Raw genomic sequence first — 20,459 nt, forward strand, 5'->3', positions numbered from 1 at the left:
TATATGCACTATTCACTGGCTTTATAAATGAAGTTTCCAGATCAGATGTGTGCAGACACATTTGAATGTGCTGAATCATGGGGCCGCTTCACAGAACCACTTGCCAGAGATACTGTTCAGATAAATAAAATGAGAAATGGGGGGCGTACGATGGCAATTACTGTAGCAGAAAGCGACAACATGTTAATTAAGCAGTAAAACCTGTTTAAGTTGGAAAATGTGAGAGTTAGAAAAAAAAAAAAAGATTCTTATTATCACTGTCCCACTAATTAATCTCATGGAATAGGGCTTTTCCTGAACTTCGTTAAGGATCCTGACCTTTCCACTTTGGTAAAGATAGCATTGCTAATTCAGTCAATAATTAATGGCTCCAGAGTCAAGTTTTTTTTTTTTTTTAGTGTAGTTGTTTTACTAGGGGACCAAATACGCACACTCATGGATTCAAGAGCCTTTGACAACATAAACAAACACATAGTTGCACTAATCTAAACCTGAAACACGCTAACATGCATACATATTTAGGCAGTGATCGTTTAGATTAGAAGATCAATGCAGACCCTCCTTGAGATCGGAGTTAAGTAGATTATAACAATGTTTTCCCAAATCAATTTATTTTACAGTTCAGCAAAACAGTATGGTTAGTGTAATGCACTTCAAATGATGATAGAGTGGATGCGGCCTCTGTTCGAGGGGATACAATAAACAATCTGCACAGATTTATCACCATGCAGATAACCACACTTCCACTTCTGTCAATAAAGAGATGGATCAAATGCTTCCCAAGGGGAATTACTACAGCAATTGAAGAGCTGAAATCATGCAACAAAACTGCTAAAAGAAAAGATTTTGAAATGCGTAGTGGGGTCCAAATGTCTTATACCACTAGTGAAATGTATCTTTTTTACATTTTTTGAAACATTACACAATTTTTTCATTATTAATATATTATATTATTAAAATACAATTGGTAATGTAATTATAATTTTAAAGGGCAAAAGTCAACCAACCAAATGTGATCTTCAAGAGTTTATAAGATAAGAATGAGGTCTACATGACTCTGGAAGTTGTCCTCCTTTGTTTTCCTCAAATTTGTTTCTCACCGTATATGAAACGGAGCATCGTGTGGCGTTTACAGGGAAATCTGTCTCTCTGGCTCACTCTGTATCAGCCCCCCTCCTCTTCTCTCTCTTGAAAGCTTTGTGATGTCGCAGGTAATAGGGAGTCTGTTGGATCGCTCTCCTCGTCAAGTGACACGCAGTAAATTACACAAGCTTCAAGCAGCTCGCTGAATTATAGTTCATCACTTGGAAAGACTTCCCACCACCGGGCTACGCGTATCAGATCTGCCAGTTAGGATCCAATTAACACCCTGGCCAGAGTAATCAGACTGCATGTGTAAGGGCTGCTGGAACTGGTTTATTACTCCCATGCATCTTCTGTCAGAAGGTACAGTTGTTGCTTCTACATCAAAGCCGTGCCATGGCACTATTTTTTTCGCCCCCATTCCCACCGTTTCACTGGTTCTTGCCTAAGGGTTATGCTTCAACTTCCTTTGCATCGCAATGTGAGTCCCTGCAAACTGAATCCCTTGCAATTTACACATGCTGCCCACTAGTTTGGGTAACCGGGGTAAAATAGGATGTTCTCCTGGTTCCCAAAAGTCAGAAAACTGCAAATGTGAGGAACTGGCCCTCCTTTCAGTTTAAATTTAAAAAAAAGTGTTTTAATCACACTAAACAAATACAAATTTCTACCTATGAGATCTATAAACCTTCAAATTTCACCACTTATGAAAAGACTTTGTCAAGACAACATTCAAAGCTTTTCTTGCCAAGCTTTGCAAAGTCAGCTTAACTTTGAATTTCACTTTATTTGAATTCTACTTTCTTACACCCAAATTCAAACTGCAATTCTGGATTACTTATGACCTCAATTCTAATTAAATTCAAATTCCGCAACTGAACTGAACTTAAAAGGCACTCCAAATTCTCTTTTGAATGGCGCACAACTCTACTGTTGGGCAAACTCTGTTAATAATCAATGTTAATATGAGTCCCCTTTTATAAATTCCACTGGCTTTGTGCACGGTTCCAGTTGGCGGTCTGAGTAGATGAATTTTAAGGAACATGGCGCAGGAGTCTGACGCTCAGATGAGCTGTGCGTCACTGACCTTTAAATCGGCGACACTCTGAGGATGGCTCACTGCTCAGGAAGTGATTGGGTTGAGCTATCTCGCGCTTCTCTCTAGTCTTGGAATTCGTGCGAGCAACGAGCCGCTCAGCCTTCCTTCCCAAACGCAGGACCGAGGAAGCCTCCGGAAGGATGCTCGGTTGTGAAAAAGTTACATTAGCAGAGTGTGCTGGGTTTAAAATGAACAAAAAAGGTCAACATATTGGAGGTAGATGTGACGTGACAGAAACAGAGAATGTTTGTGCCATAGTCGCATGCTAGTGAGGTCAGATTGCTTTGTTAGGTTGTTTCACCTTGTTAATCCTGGGATATCGCTCTCTGAGCCCACACCGCTAACAGGTCAGAGGTCAACTCTACCTCTTTAAACACCTTTCTGACACCTATATGGCTGTATTATATCATCACAACAGCCCGATGTCACACGCCCACATGCCTCTGTTTGTTCAGCATCCTCCTGTTAGCTTCTAACTGCTGTTTCGTCAGTATTCAGTATCGCTAACATGTGTTTTCACACTGTTAAATGCCCATTCTGCCATCAGGACGAGACGTCTGGGTGGCACACGGAGCCAAACAAACAAACCGGCATGTAGCTTATAGTTGGAGAATGGCAGCTGGGCTGATTGGTAGGGCAGGAGACACAATTGCCAGTCGCGTAAGCTTTCTGTAATCCCCCTTCCCTTTCGTCCTCTCGCTTTTTATTTGTGTTTTAAATGTCAGTGTATAAAACGCACAGGAGATATTGCCACTCGGAGGGAGAGGCGCTACGACGCGAGAGGACTGTTGTGTGCCTTGGGAAATCCTTGTAAGCAGCATGGAGAAGGCACAAGGATTTACAGGGAAGAAATAGGTGTTTATTGACTTCTCCTCTGGGCTTACGGGGTAATAATAGACCTGTCACATTACGCAAATGTGGAAAAGCGGCTTCTGAGCGCGTCAAAAGCGTGAGATGAGACGCTGGATAGAATTAGTCAGCCGACAGGCTTTAGACACTAATACAAGTAATTAAAAACGTGAGCTCCAGCACTTAGATGCTCGTGCGGTAAATAATTTATACGCCATGATCTATGGATCACTTTCCCTGCTTTTCCTGGACAGGGAAAGGGGCGGATTCATCAGTGTCAGAGAATGAGCAGGCGTTTACTTTTTTTATATAAATAAGTCATTTTTCAAAATGCTTGTTAACTTGGCGTGTCTAAGTACATGCAACACAATCTGAATCGATTTACCGTAAGCATATAGAGGTCAAAAAGAAAAGATATTTGAAGGTATATTCCATGTTTAGTACAAGATAAGATTTTGTATTTTGTGGCATAATGTAATTACCACAAAACATAATTATGGCGCATATTACTCTTTTTCTTTAGAAAAAAGCTAGACTCTGGGTTACGGTGAAACATTTACATTGGAAATGAATCTGTAAACATTAAAATTGTACTGTTCAAGACGTGAACAAGATGTGTGTTAACACGATTTTAATTTGAAAAATAACCTGAGTAAAGATTCAATTTCACTCTAAAATGACTTTAAAAAAAAGGATGATTTAAACAACTTTAGAGCTCAAATAATAGATACGTTCTAACAGAATTAATGTAAGTGCTTGTATAAAATTTATAAAAAAGGTTAACATTTCTGCTTTTAAATGCTTCAAAAATCTGCCTTTTTGACTTCTATTTGTACATACCTCACCTTAACCTTGTTTTTTTAGCAAAGAAAAGTTAGGACGAGTCGAAATCATTTTTAATTTTTATTGAACACAAAAAAATATTCCTTTAAACATTGTTTTTGGGAAGTAAACAATTACTAGACATTCAGGCGATTAAAACAGCACCAAATAAGTTAATAATGTAAAGGATCGACAGCATTGATTAACTACAGCCGCGAGACAGTACTCAGCAAGCCCTCATTCATATTGATTCATATGGCTAACATGAGGCAAGGATGGCATAAGCAAATGTAAATATTCAATATTTACCATCCTCTGGTGTTATTAGAGTCAGGGGCTCGGTCATGGGCCACCAGTTATCACAGACCTTCCTCATCCAATATCACTCGGCTTCCTCTGGAAGTATCGCACGGCAATTTGCAGTCACGCTGTGTGCCGGGAATCCATTCTCTGAGTATACAGACGGCTGCGAAACTACAATAGATACACGAAAGCGCATCCACCTAGGCTTTGTTTTACAACTAATATCTTTGCACAGAAGAGGGAAAATAATAAAATAAAAGGAAAAACTTTGTTTTCCCAAATACAAAAGTCATATTTGCATGGATGGGCCTGAATATATTAAAAGTGAAAGGCACCAAATCTTTAACTTACGCATAATTAGATACACAAGGGTGTGACTCTTGGAAAAGGTGTTGCCATTGTTATACTCTGTGAAAATATTAACGATGAGGGTTAGTGCCAATTTTCCCTTCCTTTAATTAAATGCATGGGGTACTAATGAGGTAACCCACCACTAGCTGATAGCGCTTATTAGCAGGGAGGAGGGCAAGCTCTCTCTTGCACTTCATTTAAACCTAAAAATACGGAGCCTGGCAGATGTCAAGCGCTTACATAATTCGAGGCGGCGCATTTGTATTGTGGGGATGTGAGAGAAATAACACATCGGCAGTCAGCGGGTAAGTAAACAGGTCTGGTAATAGAGGATGCGACGTGCGCGATGCTGCTGTGACCTTTACCAAATCATTGACAACAGCGATGCGGCACAGCTGGAATCAATAATGGCAAATTATCTTGGAGGGGTACAAATGACAGCTAGTTAGGATATGCAATGCTACAGGAAGCCAGGAAGAGCTGCTATTTGCTATTGAATTGTAAATTATCTAATAGACGGTTTCCAAATGCCTTTTATTCTTCGTTAAACAGGAAATCGTAATCTTGATTACCACAAAAATTTATTTGACTTTCACCAAGTAAACTCTGGGTTACAGTAATGGTCAATGAAGTGAATGGGGCTAAAATGCTCACTGTTTCAATAGTATTGCCACAAGAGGTGAACAATATGGGAGTTAACACGATTTAAACATGATAAACTGTGTAAAGTTACACCCAACTTCACTTGTCTTAAATGATTTAAACAGCTTAAATAATATGCAAGTGTTAACAGAAGTAGTAATGTAAGTGCTTTTATAAAAAGAAACGCTACACATTTCTGCCTTAAATTCCTTAAAAAATTTGTGTAATTCAATAGCAAGTGCCTCACCATAACTTTGATTTTTTTTTCCCTTCTTTTTTTTTTAAAGACAACAAGGGACAAGTCAAAATATTTTTTTTTTGTGGTAACCAACATTATGCCACAAATGTTGTCAAATGAGCTTGTATTGAACCTGAATATTCTTTTAGTATGTCAACATCTTTTGTCACAGCAGAAATTTCAAGGTTGCCCAACAGAGGTGGTGAGGTAATGCAGCTGTAGACAACAGAAATGTTTCAGGTGTGAGGTCTTTTGTTTGGTTTCTTTTGGAGCAGGGCAGTCCTGACAGGTTGAAATTTTACTGACAGCTCCAGAATTACATTGCCAAATCAAACAGAGTAGCTGGAACAGAGGAAATCTTTTCCAGAGCGCCATGTATTATGGATGGACTTAAGAGATTAGCGAGGAACTGCTCACCTGCAACGGACGCTGTTTGTCGTTGTTCTTTGGAGATTTCAGGCCACTGCCTGGTTGCTGTAGGAGTAATTGCCTTGCTGCTTGTAGGGCCTGCAAAGAAGAGGGAAGAGAAAGAGAGACGAAAAATTAGTTTTTTTTTTCCCCCAACCTTTTTCTTCCCCTTCGACTCCGGCACACTCAAATATCAAACACTATGAAAGGTGACATCAACCCAGCGCATTCCATCCACTACACTATTCATTGTTGTTGATGAGCCATGAAGCGTCTCTCAAATATACATTTTTCATGATAATCCACAAAGCCGTGATGAAAGATAAATACAGTTTGTCTAGCACCTCTGAAGAGCGCAAGGGAAAAAAAAAAAACACACAGAGAGTGTCAGTGTTATTGACCTGTCTAGTGTGTGCTCAGCTGAAATACCCACTTCTCTGCAAATTACCGGCCCATTTGCATATTCATAATATCAATTTGAAGTAGAGGCAGGCGATGTGAAGTGTTCCTAGAAGCTGTAATTAAAGTTGACAAAATCAACATCAGATTACCTCAGGAGTGAATTAACAAGGAGTTGAGCATTAGCCGGGCCCCTGAGCACAAGGGTGATGTCGGCCCTTCTCTGCCAAATCACTCCAGATACCTACTTCTCCAATGTCATACACCAATACGGGTTGCTAAGGCAAGCATCCCTATTGTTCATACATTGGCAACGTCCGAAATCTTAAAGGCAACAAGTCAGCTACCTAATGGCGCTTTTCCGCTGCATGGTACGGTTCGGTACGGCTCCATTTTTGGTGCTTTTCCGCTGCATGGGACGGCTCAGTACAGAACGGTACGGCTTGCTTAAATAGTACCACCTCGGTTGAGGTTCCAAGTGAGCCATAACGATACTAAATGTGACATGTAAACACTGTAGATCACTGATTGGTCAGAGAGAATCGTCACTACCAGCGTCATTGGATTTGAAACACGAGACACCAAACTCGCTAGATTTAAATAGTCAAGTAACAGCCACCGCAGTATCATTTGTTCACGAAACTACTTGCTTTAAACGACTGTCGCACGCAACTTGAAAAAAGAAATGGCTGTATCGTGGTCAGTAGATGAGATGCAGACTCTTTGGTAGACGAGGAGCAGATCCACGGCAGTAGAGGCAACTATAATGATCAGTCTATAATCTCACCCACTTTAAAGAGGTAATGGAAAAGCAAACCGAAAGTAAAGCGAGCTGTGTGGTACCGAGGCGAGCCGAGCTGTGTGGTACCGAGGCGAGCCGAGCCGAGTAGTACCTCGCAGTGGAAAAGCCTAGCAACCTCCCAGGACACCCTATCAACCACTTAAAAATGTCCTAGCACCCACATCACCATCTTTCACCTTAGCAATGAACCATCACCACCACATCCCCAAATAACCTAGAAATACCCCAGCAATCACCCTCAACACCCTAGCAACTTTTGCATGGGCAACCATTTTTCCTTCAGAAAATGTTAAAATCTTTTTATAACCTTCTTTTGTTGTTGTTGAAAAACATGTTACATTATATGTGTCAGACTGATTCCCGGTAGGTTGAAATGATGTACCTTACAGTATTCCTCATGTATCTACAGGAATACTGATACATGCGTTCAAAGGAAAGCAATTCTTTCCAGTCTTCCTGGAGTTGTATGTCGAACCGGAGACAGAAGTGAACAATGGCTCTGTGAACAGAGTTGCAGACGGCCTCAGTGCCCCAACACAAGGAGAAAGCAACAAAATAAATAAAGCAATATAAACAACACAATAACTTCACAGGTGTTTCATCTGTCGGGGGAAGAGGAGAGCGAAGGTCGAGGGGTGCGATGAAGAAAAAAAAAAAACCCTTCAGATAAAGAGTGACACTTCTTCCAGCAGAATCAAGGGCTTGCTTTATTTCCTGGTGCTTGCCAGTATCCATGACAACAGCTGCCTTGACAGGATGTGCATATGGCACTTCTCTGCCAGCTGGTGAGAACAATGTTTGAACTAGTACATTGAGATGCTGAGCAAACAGGGGGAGAGAAGGAGAGAGAGAGGTGAAGGAGAAAGAGAGATAGGAGGAAAAGTTGCCACGTCTTAACCCGCTGGGAAGACAGCCATCCCCCTGATCAATTATGAAGAGACAGGGCGAGGAGCTGCCACTGTCTGTCTGGCTGTGCGGTGAGGAGCCAGGCTCTCCGAGCTCCTGGTAAACAAACACAACACAGTGGCGCTGGGTCCTAACAGCATCGATCTGTCTCCTCTGATGCACACACACACACACACACACAGCCGTTGTCTGATACTTCAGGGGACACCAGGATGTGGAGAAGAGCTGGACTACTTCAGATCAGTTCCCTGTCCTGTCCTGTCTTTGAACAAACCAAACAGACAACAACAAATGCAAAGATGACCACCAGAGTTTTGAGCTTTGAATGTGGCATACTTGTTTAACTGCTTAAGTTTTGGGAAAAACTCAAGGTTTTAGGTTCTCTGAACTAATCAAGTAACATCCGAAGTTGGGAAGTTTGCAACGAGCAAGTTTCTGCACTTCATTGTGCCTTATTTTTCCATTTTAAAGGATGCATTTATCGATTAGTTATGGTACTTTCGGATGCATGAGTGAGTTATAAGTACCCTCGCCAACTCATTATCAGTTGGGCCGCGTGGATGAGATTGTAAATTGCGGGAGATTTCACGCCCATCCAAGCGGTGATTGTGATTGTGTGGCTTTAGTGGTCGGCTAATGGCTTTAGCACAACAATTAACAGGAGGAAATGTTTATCCATGCTCCGATCGATACAGACTCACTGTCCTCTGATGAATAAAAGGACAAAGTCAAAGAAGTCATTCAATACATGGTAGAGGTCAGGAGAGTGGCGCTTCCCACAGCACACGGATGGAGACATTTAATGGCTTTTCCAATACGAACATAAACGCTGGTGGGGTGGTAGGGGGGTGTGTGTTGGGGGGTGAGACACTTGTTTAGAACAGTTAAAGGGATAGTTCACTCAAAAATTTAAATCATGATATTATTATTCACTCTCATGTCAGTCCAAACCCATATTTTTTTTTCAGTGAAATAGAGGTGAATGAGAACTGGTAATGTCAAGCTGCAAAATGAGTTTCAGAGCCAGATAAGTCTGATTCAAATTAATTGTTTAGACTGGTTTTGTCAATGAATCGGATTTGTTTGTTAAGTGACGTGACGTGTAGCCAAGTATGGTGTCCCATACTCAGAATTTGTGCTCTGCATTTTACCCATCCAAGTACACACACACAGCAGTGAGTATTGAACACACCCAGAGCAGTGGGCAGCAGCGCCCGGGAGTGATTGGGGGTTAGGTGCCTTGCTCAAAAGACACCTCAGTCAATGAGAGTGGAAGAGAACGCTGTTCATTCACTACCCTCACCTACATTTCCTGCCAGTACAGAGACTTGAACCCATGACCTTCGGGTTACAAGTCAACCCTCTAACCATTAGGCCACAACTGCCTAATGGTTCATCTTTTGTGAAAAGAACAGACTAAACAGACAGCCAATTCATGAACAACCAAATCAGATTCATTAAATATGTTCACCAAATCAGTCTATATGATGAATTTGAATCAGACTGATCTGGTTCTTTGAATTCAATGATCCAACAGGCCATAACTTGAATAACAACAAAGACTAAAAAAAAAAAAAAAAAAAGATTAAAGGGCACGAGACATATGGACTATAATGGTACTTCTTTCCCATTCTGGAGCCTCAGTCCTCATTCACATTCATTACATGGAAGACAGACCAGGAAAAATTCTCCTTTTGTGTTCTACGAATGAAAGAAAGTTACAAAGGTGTGAAATAATGGGTGAGGGTGAGTAAATGATGACAGAACTTTCACTTTTTGCCTGAACTATTCCTTTAATGTTTCCAGCTGAAATGTTCATCTATCCTTGTTCTGTAATACTGTAAAAACATTCCTTATTAGTGACAACACTGGATTATATTACTTATATTTGCCCTTGTGTGAAAAAAAAAAAAACACAAGAATGCAATACAAAGGCATATTAGGTGCTTTCCAGATTCAACAAAGCAATGCAACCACTGAAGTTTTGCTGGACGCCTGGAAGCTGCTTGCTTTGCTTTGCTTTTCTTCGTTCTATAAGTTTTGTTGCTGTGCAGAAGAAATGCAGGCTGCCATCCATTAATGCACACATTGTATAAACAGCACAATGCATCACATTCCTCAGAGCTAGGAGCTCAAGGAGAACCTGGGCTGGAGCGTAAATAACAAGGCACTCAGGAACATATTTGATGTTGATATCTATCTCTAAGGACTGGGGTAGGGGGGGAAGAAACAAACTTGCACATTCAGTACAATGAAGCGCACATGGAAGACATGCGCACAAACACATTATTGCGAGGGCTTTGCAATCCTTATGAAAATACGATTCTGCCCAAATGGATCAGCCGTAATTGGTTTCAGATAGCGAGGTCGAGGGGGAAAGGCGATACCGGTCACTATTATACGAAACTGAGGGGAGAAACACGAATGTTTACACAGGCGTTCTTCAGCTACGTTAATAGCCAAGCAGAGATCACCGAAGAGAAAAAGAGACAGGCGAAAGAAACATATGTCAACTCTCTCACCCCTTTCACCAGGCAGTCTGTGTTTAGACTTAACACAGGGGTAATGAGGAATACATTGCAACGTTCCCAGCGCTAAAACAAGCATGAAAAGCATTAGCAGCCAGTCGCAGCTTGGCACATCATTACAAACGCATCCTCATTCCCCAGGATCAGCATTTAAACCAAGCTTTTAGAGTCGACGCGGCCTCTGCAACTGTGACCAAGCGTATTACAAGACTACACAGTGTTTCGGTGAGAAAAACCAGCTAAAAGGAAGTGGATTTGTTTGAGAACGGAAACACGGTGGATTAATCTGCATTTTTGAGAAAGCTAGGTACACAATACTTTCGGATAAACAAGGGTGGGGTGTTTTTGTGAACTTCGAATGCCTGTAACTGAAATGAAATGTTTTTTTTGGAGACGTGAGACTTGAAAACATTTTCCGAACAACTCTAGATTAGAATGCCGCATGCGTTCTGCAGGAAGTTTTGTGCACCAGAAGATCTCCGGGCTTGTTGTCGCAGAGGGCACGTCAACCCTCGGCTTATGGAAAACACGCACAACAAGACAGAGATAGAGTGAGAGAGCGAGAGCACAACCCTTATCAAGCAGACAGGAGTCGGCTGCCACGAAAAACAAAGGACAAACAGTTTAAGCTGAACAAACAAACAGAGCTGATTGGCCGGTGGTCTGCGCAGCCTGTGCAAAGATAGGGCCCCACTCTCGACAGCAAAATATTGACACCATATCTGTTATGTAAGTGTGTTTAGGACATAGGGGTCTGATGAGGGGCCAGGCCACTCATGAATAGAAAGCGTCGCTCCAGGCACGGATTTCATAAACAAGACGTGCGCTGGGGACATAACAGCCCCGCGGCGGGCCTGCGTTGAGCGCCACGCACACGTCAGTATGAATGACAGCTGAACACGTTAAAGGTCCATTTGGACACACAACGGCAGTAGGTCAGTCTGTGGACAGTGTACCAACCTCTGTTGTGAGGAGGTTGACTGACACAAGGGTGGAACAGACCGCCTTTTATCAAAGGTCATCCATAGCTGTGATCTGTGTTAGCGCACTAGTGAACCAGGGCTTATCGAGGTGGCTGGACAGCCTTGTTGAGATCCAAATACTGAGGCTGCATTTGGCTCTATGGAGTTCAAATTAGTAGCCGGGAAATGTTACATATGAACTGAATTTATTTTTTTTAAGGGAACACTCCGAACAACCCCTTTAACGCGAACCAAACGCCATTATTAGATGCCACCAGACCATATTAGATGCCATGTATTATTAGTTCGGTGATTAGTGATGATTCATTCGTTATATACAGTTGTCATCATATTACATAAAAATAGGTTAATAAATTAATATAATTTAAAGGGACAGTTCACCCAAAAATGAAAATTCACTCCTTCCTAGGTGTATATGACTATCCTCTTTCAAACGAACACATTCAGAGTTATTATTAAATATCATGGCTCTTCCAAGCTTTATAATGGTAGTGAATGGATTTCAAAGTCCGAAAAAGTGCATCCATCCATCCATCCATCATAAAAGATATCAATATCCATGGCTGCATGGGGTTAATAAAGGCCTTCTGAAGCAAAGCGATGGGTTTTTGTAAGAATAATATCAATATTTAAAACTTCATAAACTAAAGTAGTGATGGTAAAGTGATTAACAAGCTCTATTTTTAGAATAATTATTAATAACAATAACAACAACAACAACAACAATAATAATAATAATCATCACAATCATCATCTAATTACTAATTTAATATTTAGAATATAATTTTAATATTAATAAAATAATGTCCAACTCACAAAAAAAGAGTGATAATGAGGAGACCCAGTAACAACTTAATAGACCAAAAATAATATGATCTAAAAAAAAAAAAAAAATCAAATATGATCTAAATCCACTGTTAAGGCCAGAAACTGTGAATGCAAAGATAATTTAGTTATTTTTTCCACTTACTTTACTTTTCAGCCCACTAATTAGTAGATTTTGTCGCTTTCATTTAGACTTAATTATAAATAAGAGATTTAGATTTAATTATAAATAACATGCATGTATATCTTCCTGTGTTTTGTTGCTTGTTTTATTCTTGAACTTTTTTTTCTTTCATTTCTGGTTAACTAAAGGAAAAGTCTGCCTATCCACCATGTGTGTTTGTAACAAATAAATGACTTTGACTTGTGCAGTCTGAGTTTAGTTCTTTAAAAAGGACTCAAGTGGGAAACCACCCCAAGACACAACATGTCCAGCAAGGATGAGCAGTGTACGCGCAGCATCCATTCCAGCAGCCGACACAAATAAAAAATGAGGAGAGGAGAGGGAGGGAGTGAGAGAGAGAGAGAGAGATAGATCTCAGTTATTGTGGATACAGACACAGAGTGTTTTTCCTCAGCCAAACGCCATACCTCTCAGACAAGAGAAAAGGATGTGGGAATAATGAGTGTTTTTATGTATGACTCAATAAATCAGCGGTGTGTGCAGCTCGCGGGCCGGTCCGTGGAGACGCTCCTCAGCTGCAGGGCCAAGCGCGAGCTAACCGGCAGAACAATGGGCTTCTGTGAGCTGCGCTCTCTCTTTTTCTCCTTTCATTCCTTCTCCAGCTTTTTCCTCTCAATCTCTCGTACGCAGTTCCCATCTTTCCTCGCTCTGTGCCTCACATCTCCATCTCCCTTGCTCGCTTCTTGTTTATTGATTTTCTAGATTAAGGATCCCATGGAGAGGGATTGTAACACACAACCATAAAATTATTTTGGGGTGTGCTTATTTGCTTTCCCCTTGCATCTATTTGGCCTGTGTCTGTAGACAATTATGCTTCCCCAGCCCAGTCTCAGGTGCTAATAATGAAGGACAAATAGAATCATATGTGTAAACTTCCCCTTCTGATGAAAATTTATATTAACTTTCTGCCACTGTAAACACAGAGGCATAGCCCAGCCCTCCCTGGTGAATTTGAGATGAATTCGCTCATTTCTACCCCAGAAAGCCGGGCATTTACGGGAGGGAGAGAGAGAAAACAGAGATCTGCTTCATTGTGTAACCTCACACTTATTTTTTCAAGTGCGAGGAGACAAAACATGAGTCTGTCCGACCCATCAGGGTTAGTGTGTATGCGCAGACAACAGCGATGTGTGTGTGTGTTTGCCCGTGTTGTGTGTGTGTGAACGCACAGTCCTTGTTGAGGAAACAGTGCCAGCAATAACAGGCCAAACAGAGTCGGCTTCCACCGTTCACTGCAACCACAAACATTCATACGCTTCCCGCCTCCTGCAGACATCGTTATGGATGGTTCTCGCAAATCCGCGCCGCACTTTTGCACTGGACCACGTATAATAGTTTACAGTATCGCCAGCAACCTGTGGAGGGAATTAGACGGCAGGGGCCCCGTACTGAAAACAACATCTGTATCCCATAGAAATCCAGCAAAACGTACTGAGAAGAGCGAGAGAATTTCCACTCGAATTAGTTGCTTTTGGTAAGACGAACATTACTATTACTATCAATCAATTTGAACAAATACTTAACCCTAGTTTTAAACTTTAGCATACAACCGTTTATGAATGATATTTAAAATAATGAAGCTTGTCGAAGAGAGGTGTGCTATTCAGGGCTCAACAAATAGGATTTTTCTACTTACTTAGTCGGGCCAGTTGAGATTTCATTTCAGTTTCCTTAACAAATGTTATAAATTAATTCATTAATTTTAATTCGCAATACTAGCTGAAAATAAACAAAGGTGTAATTATACAGGTAAAACTACAACAGCAATAAGCTCATAAACACTTTTGTTGGGAAATAGTGGCATAAATGGCAAAAAGGATTGTATAAATTGATAACCAAGCTGACAAGTTGAAGCTGACAAGCAGAATTCATAATTAAATATCACAAAACCAAATGTTTAAGTTTGCAAATGCATATATGATCAAAGAAGTTAAGATACGTACATCGACCAAGGATCAAGGCACCCTTATTATTGAGCAATGCTATTTCTTGTACTTTGGATTCAAAATTTTTACTGGTCGACAACAAATTTTGTGGAAAACGAGTCATATCCAAGGATGAGAATATCCTCATATAGGATCTTTCAACCTGAGCTACAAAGAAACCACCCAAGTATCATAGCGGTATGATTTGAGTAAAATTTGGTATCATCTAATCTCATGCAATTCATTTTAAAGATGCTTAAACGTCTTAAAGAGGTTTCACAGATCAGTTCGGAAACCAAGTGCCTCTCCTCCTCTATATCTCTCTGGGAGCTAAGACATTGTTTCTGCACATCTCTGTCTGGTTTCTTTGCTTATGAAATGTGATCTCTCCCCGCTTCTCAACGGCTGGCTTTGGTAAAGCCCTCGCTTTCAACTGTTGTATATCATCTGGGTTTAGATAAGGTGACTCTACTGGGCCTTTTATCTGCTTTCCTTACAAAGCCTCGACCAAGAAAGAAGACTGCTTTTCACTTATACCATCAACACGTGCAAACTAGTGCAGGTCAGCGAATGAAATAAAGGAAGAGTGAGGCAGCGAACGAGTCCCTGCTGCCTAGCGTGTGCTCGATGCACTTGGCTTCTTTTTCAAGTGATTATGATCCATCTCTTTTTCGCAGTTCCACGCCACTGAGCGTCACACGGTCGGAGGAATACCTCTTTATAAATGTTGCATTAAGGGGCGAGAGAGAGCACACTCCACACTTTATTTAGAGTGAGGCCACAAGAAAAAAGAAGGAAAAGAGTAGCACAGAGCTTTTGTCAGAGTGAGCGAATGGACTTGTACTCCTTGTTGTTGACAAGAACTTATTAAGAGGCTCAGACAGCAGAGTACACAGCTAGAGGCGAAGTGTAGACTCTCTGCAGAAGGGAAGAGAGACACCAATCTCCCAGTCTCATTGACAAAAGAAGTGTTTGTGCAGGGTGTCAATAGCAATACACACAGTTGCAATGAAAAACAAACTGTACGGGTCTCACACGGACACATATGTAGCCCTAGGTAGGAAATTATTGCAGTTGACTGAGCAGGTGGTAAACTTTAACATTATGGGCCCCATCATACACGACGCAAGTGTTTTTTGCTAGTTTCAGCCCGAAACGGTTATTATTTTCACGTCCAGCGCCTCGTTGTTTAAATAGCAAATGCACTAGCACCCATCTGTTCACCCATGGGCGTGCTGGTCTGAAAACGAAATGTGTTCAGGGGCATTGCTGGCGCATTGCTATTTTGAGGGCACTGAAAATGACTGTGCCATTGACCAACAAAAACCTGGTCTAAAGTCAATGGCGCAGTATTTTTTCTTTTTTTTTTTTGTTATTTAAAGGGCATGTTGGTAATATGTGCCTATAGGCGGGTACACAATGCGTGTACACTCTGCTCAGCAGCACACAAACACTTTTAAACATTAAAAATAAAGGATTCCTCTCTGGAGAAGGCCATGGTGCAAGCGCAACTGGATTTTAAAGGGAATGGGAGATGAGACTCTGATTGATTTATTGCACATTACACCCAAAACACACCCATGACTCATTAAGAGACTAGGTACAGCCCTTTTGCGCTGACCACTTTTTCCATGGTTTAACTAACAAAAGAAGATTCGGACATGCCTTAAGTGCACCTGCGCCATACGCTTCAGACCATGCGCTTACATCGTTAAAATAGGTCCCTATGAGTGAAAGAGACAATACTGTGCTTATGGCATCTATTTAAAACAAACAAACAAACAAATAAGTATAAAGACAGACTCAAACTTACATTGCCCACATTAGCACCACTGCAATGGACTTAACATTATAATAATTTACAACAACAACAAATAATAATAATAATGATATATTTAATTATATGTAACATATGATTTAATTAAGAAAGAAAGAAAGAAAGAAAGAAAGAAAGAAAGAAAGAAAGAAAGAAAGAAAGAAAGAAAGAAAGAAAGAAAGAAAGAAAGAAAGAAAGAAAGAAAAAGAAATTTTCATTGCCCACATGAGCAAAACCTAATGCACTCAACTGGAAAATTATTCCTAAATTAAGTAAATAATGTCTCTTTTGTTCTAAAAATTGAAACCATTTTCTTTTAGATGTATGTTTAAGGTTAGTCTGTAATAATCAGAACTACACTAAAAAATGCTGGGTTAAAAACAACCCAAGTTTGTTTTAAAATGGACAAACCCTGCAACTGGGTTGTTTTAACTCAGCGATTGGGTTACATGTTTGCCCATTGTGCTAGGTAGTTTTATTTAACTCAACTATTGTTTTTAAGCCAGCATTTTTTTTGAGTGTAGCTTCACACAAAGAGAGGTAGGTAATTGTGTGCATCCCTCCTGGCAGCAATATGAAAGTCAATAGTACATGTCTGAGCATGTGTGTGTGGTCCATGGTGAGCTCTTATACATTGGTACCCACGAGGTTGACTGGCCCCTTTGTGACCTTCAACATAAAGCACAAACCTTTGATTACCGTGCAACTAACCAGTAACCACAAATGGCATGTTGTAGAACAATATGTGGTTTCTACTCCCACTGAAAAAACATGCTAAAGGAAGCTCAAAAATGGTGCTCCGGCTTTATCGCTTTTCAATAGTGCAGGAAAAATGATCACCGCAAAATGGAATCGGGTTACAAGAGCATGAGCCACTCCAGGTGAAGACAAACTATTGTTTTCAGTCCATTTACCTGAGTGCTCAACTGTCATTAGTTTGCAATGGGCCGGTAGTCCATTCAGCCCGGGTGATGGATCTTCCCGGCCCATCTCAATGAGCGTCGGGCTGTGCCGCAGATCAGTGGAGTTAATAGTGTTACATCTAGCTGGTGGTGGGCCAATGCATCTCCGTCAATCCTCCCCGCTGATGGAGCACTGGGGCCCCGGGCCCTCCTGGCTATGTGTGCCAGCGATCTGCGGCGTTTGTCTTGTGAATATTCCAATTACAGTGCATGCCTGACCTTTTGAGTGAGCTGAGCTGGGGTAGAGTTATCTTCCCTCCTGACACACAGCGCCTATCAGTCAACGTTTCAACGAGAGAGAAAGAGAGAGACAGATCTGCTCTTCAGGCTGATTACAAAAAGCTTTGGATTGTTACACATAGCCCTAGATGTGCGGCGATTAAGATGCATTCAATGCGCAGATAAACATACGTGTTCACTCAAACACGTCCGCTCTATGTATCCACATGCCATGTATCTGCTATAATCAGCTGGCTAACTGCCTGACTACACTCGCTCCCGTAAACAAACCCTGTGACGGGCCTATATGCCATTTTACGAGGTTTATTTCACAAACCTAGCGTGAACAAAGTCATACTTTTGTAGTTCCCTCACCCTCCCAACAGCTAATCTACATCTTTCATTGAATCAAGAATGGAAATGGCCAAGAAATGCTTCTTTTTCAATTTCATGCTGAGGTAGCTCAACTTAGTGGATGTAATTTCTCCTAACAAGAAAATTCATCACAATGTCGTTCACTTAGTTCGACCATGAGAGAAATCCCCCTCCTTCTTTCGCTTTCCCCCCTTATTCTACGCTTTGATGAACATCCCTAAAGCATCACTACTTCCTCCATAACATTTCTGACCATAACTAGACAATTAAGTCAAAGTTAAAAATAAACAAGTGACTGTGATGTACATCAAAAAAGAAAATTAAATGTAAGAATGTGTGTGCTTGGCAATGTAAACCACAAATAATAATAAAATGTATACAAGATGAAGTATAAACTGAAAAAGTTTGGTTAGGATTTATGTTGAAACCATTTTTTACTGAAATTTGTAGTAAATTTCAAAAATAATTACAAAGAAATTACAAGTAACACACTGAATTAAAAATGAAACTCTGAATTAGAAAGAATGAAATAGTATTTTCTTGTAAAACATATGCCTACTCCATTAATCTTTGTTTTATACACTACTTCGAAAATGGATTTATCCAGTGTATCACATATAATTACATAACAGAGTTCTGGATATAAAATATGACTGGATGAACCAAGTATCAAAATAGGCAACACTTGCACAACCAAAATCATGCAGTTAAGCTAATGAACTAAAATACTTGGCCTTATGATCTAATCATAATACTGTTGCTGATGTTTTATAAAAGCTCTCTAACACTTAATCTACCACTTAATTGTGGTAAAAATCACTGCAACATAGCTAATTACTTCTTAAACTTATTTTGCTCAGAGAACCACAGTCAAACAGAGGCAAGTACCCAATGTCGCCACACAACTGAGGAAATACCTAGTGGGCAAATTCATGCATCAAATAACTTCTGGTAAATACCTCTAGCAATAACAATCACATTTCAATTGAAATGGAGTAGCATTGGAAGATTTGAGCATGAAAGCAATATCAGCTTAGCGTCAAATCAAGCATGAAGCCTCGCACACAACCTTAATTCATGTTTTGCATACGACAACAGCATTTCCTTATCGCTGCGTTCACTCAATCCCTCTCACGCACAATGTGCCGTACGCCGCTAGTTCCTGCTCTTTGCACGTGCTAACATTCCCAACTGTTCTCTGGCTTGAGATGGAGATGTTCAGGCCTAAATGACAGCGACGGAGAGGGGATACAGCATCTATCCTACACTTTAAAGATAAAAAATGTACCCGGACGAGCCCCCAGAAATAACACCCACTGAGAAAGCCTGCAAGCCGAGGCTAAGTGACACATGCGTGCATTTGAAAAGCCTCTTGTGTATTTGCGAGCTGAGGCCGGGCTTATTTACAGCATTTGTTGAAAAGCCCTGAAGAGCCGCAAGCTGAGAGGGTCTCTTACATATGTATTCAGTCTGGGGGCAGTGAGCTATGAGCCAGGCCAGACACCACTCATATGATCTCACTCTCGCTTGCACTCTTCCAGCATTATGGAATTCAAATATTCAAGTGGAAGAGTGGCAACATCTGACTACCTTGTGCATAGTAAATAGAAAGAGGGAGAGGGGAAGGAACGGGGAGAGAGAACAGCTCTGGCAATCGTAGCCCTCAACTCCTTAACCAGATTTACATCATTTTAATATTTGTTCCGGAAAACCTTCACATACAAACATCCCCAGGCAGGCGTTTCACAGGCTGATTTGTTACTATTCATGGATAAACCGGAGAGAAACTGTAATACTAGACATGCTTGTTAAATTCACAAGGCTCCAAAGCTGCCTTCTAGAAAATCCTGCCTCTTGGTTGTCAGCTTAAGATGCCGGGCATCTGCATATGTGAGCTTTTTAAGCTCTGTTAAATGGTTTGTGGTGTCATAGGCTGTCAGAGATACTGGGAGGATGAGGTTCAGGATGCTCCAGTTTCCTCACCATGTTTTTTATTGCGTTTGAGTTCAAGGCAACTGTAAAAGATTCCTTGCTCTGGGGGCCTTTCTCTGAATCACCTGCCTCAAGAAATATAATGTTCGGTTCACTGCTCTGCTCACCACACAAGATTTGGGCAATGAACTACACTACCCATAAGCACCTGCTCCACATTCTTTAAATAGTTTTTTGATGGTGTAATCCACAGTGAAAGTACGTCACTTTTGTCTCTGGCGGAGGCTTCTGCCCTGAGGGCCATTATAGATTTCAGTGCCGTTAATTTCCGCAGGTAGGGTTGTTAGGAAACATCAAAACAGCAGGAAATGAGATGTGAAGTGGTCATTGATCTTGACCGACCGACTGCTGGAGTTTTATTTACACACAGAGGTTAAACGTAATTGCTAAACACAAGCGGCTGGTCAGAGTTGTGGCCTAATGGTTAGCCCCTGTGCTAACACATTGAGCCATGGTGCCCGGTTGGGGTCAAGGAGAGTCTGAATCTGGGAAATGTCATTTCTTAATAACCCACTCGCCCCCAACCTTCTCCACTATTGATTCAATAAAGTGGTATTAAGTTAAATAAAAAAAATATATATAAATAGTACACTAACAAGTACATGAGTATTTATAAATGTTACAAAAACACTATAGAAAAATGTAGAATAAACTATTATGCATATAAAGTATAAAATAAAATGTATAAAAAAGTATAAATGCACAAAAGAAATGATGCAAAAATGTAGTATATTTTATATATATATAA

The 20,459-nt window shown here is 40.7% G+C and overlaps 1 protein-coding gene across 13 annotated transcripts in view; it reads right to left on the reverse strand.

The window, feature by feature from the left end:
- foxp2 (forkhead box P2) overlaps positions 1-20,459 on the reverse strand; it is a 156,053-nt gene that overhangs the window by 36,053 nt on the left and 99,541 nt on the right. For all 13 annotated transcript variants that reach the window (XM_048156379.1, XM_048156377.1, XM_048156375.1 and 10 more), the window contains one exon: positions 5,805-5,894. In XM_048156379.1, coding sequence (XP_048012336.1) covers positions 5,805-5,894 — 90 coding nt within the window. The remainder of the gene's footprint in view (positions 1-5,804; positions 5,895-20,459) is intronic.

Source organism: Megalobrama amblycephala, linkage group LG14, assembly GCF_018812025.1.
Source record: "Megalobrama amblycephala isolate DHTTF-2021 linkage group LG14, ASM1881202v1, whole genome shotgun sequence".
Taxonomy (NCBI): Eukaryota; Metazoa; Chordata; class Actinopteri; order Cypriniformes; family Xenocyprididae; genus Megalobrama; species Megalobrama amblycephala.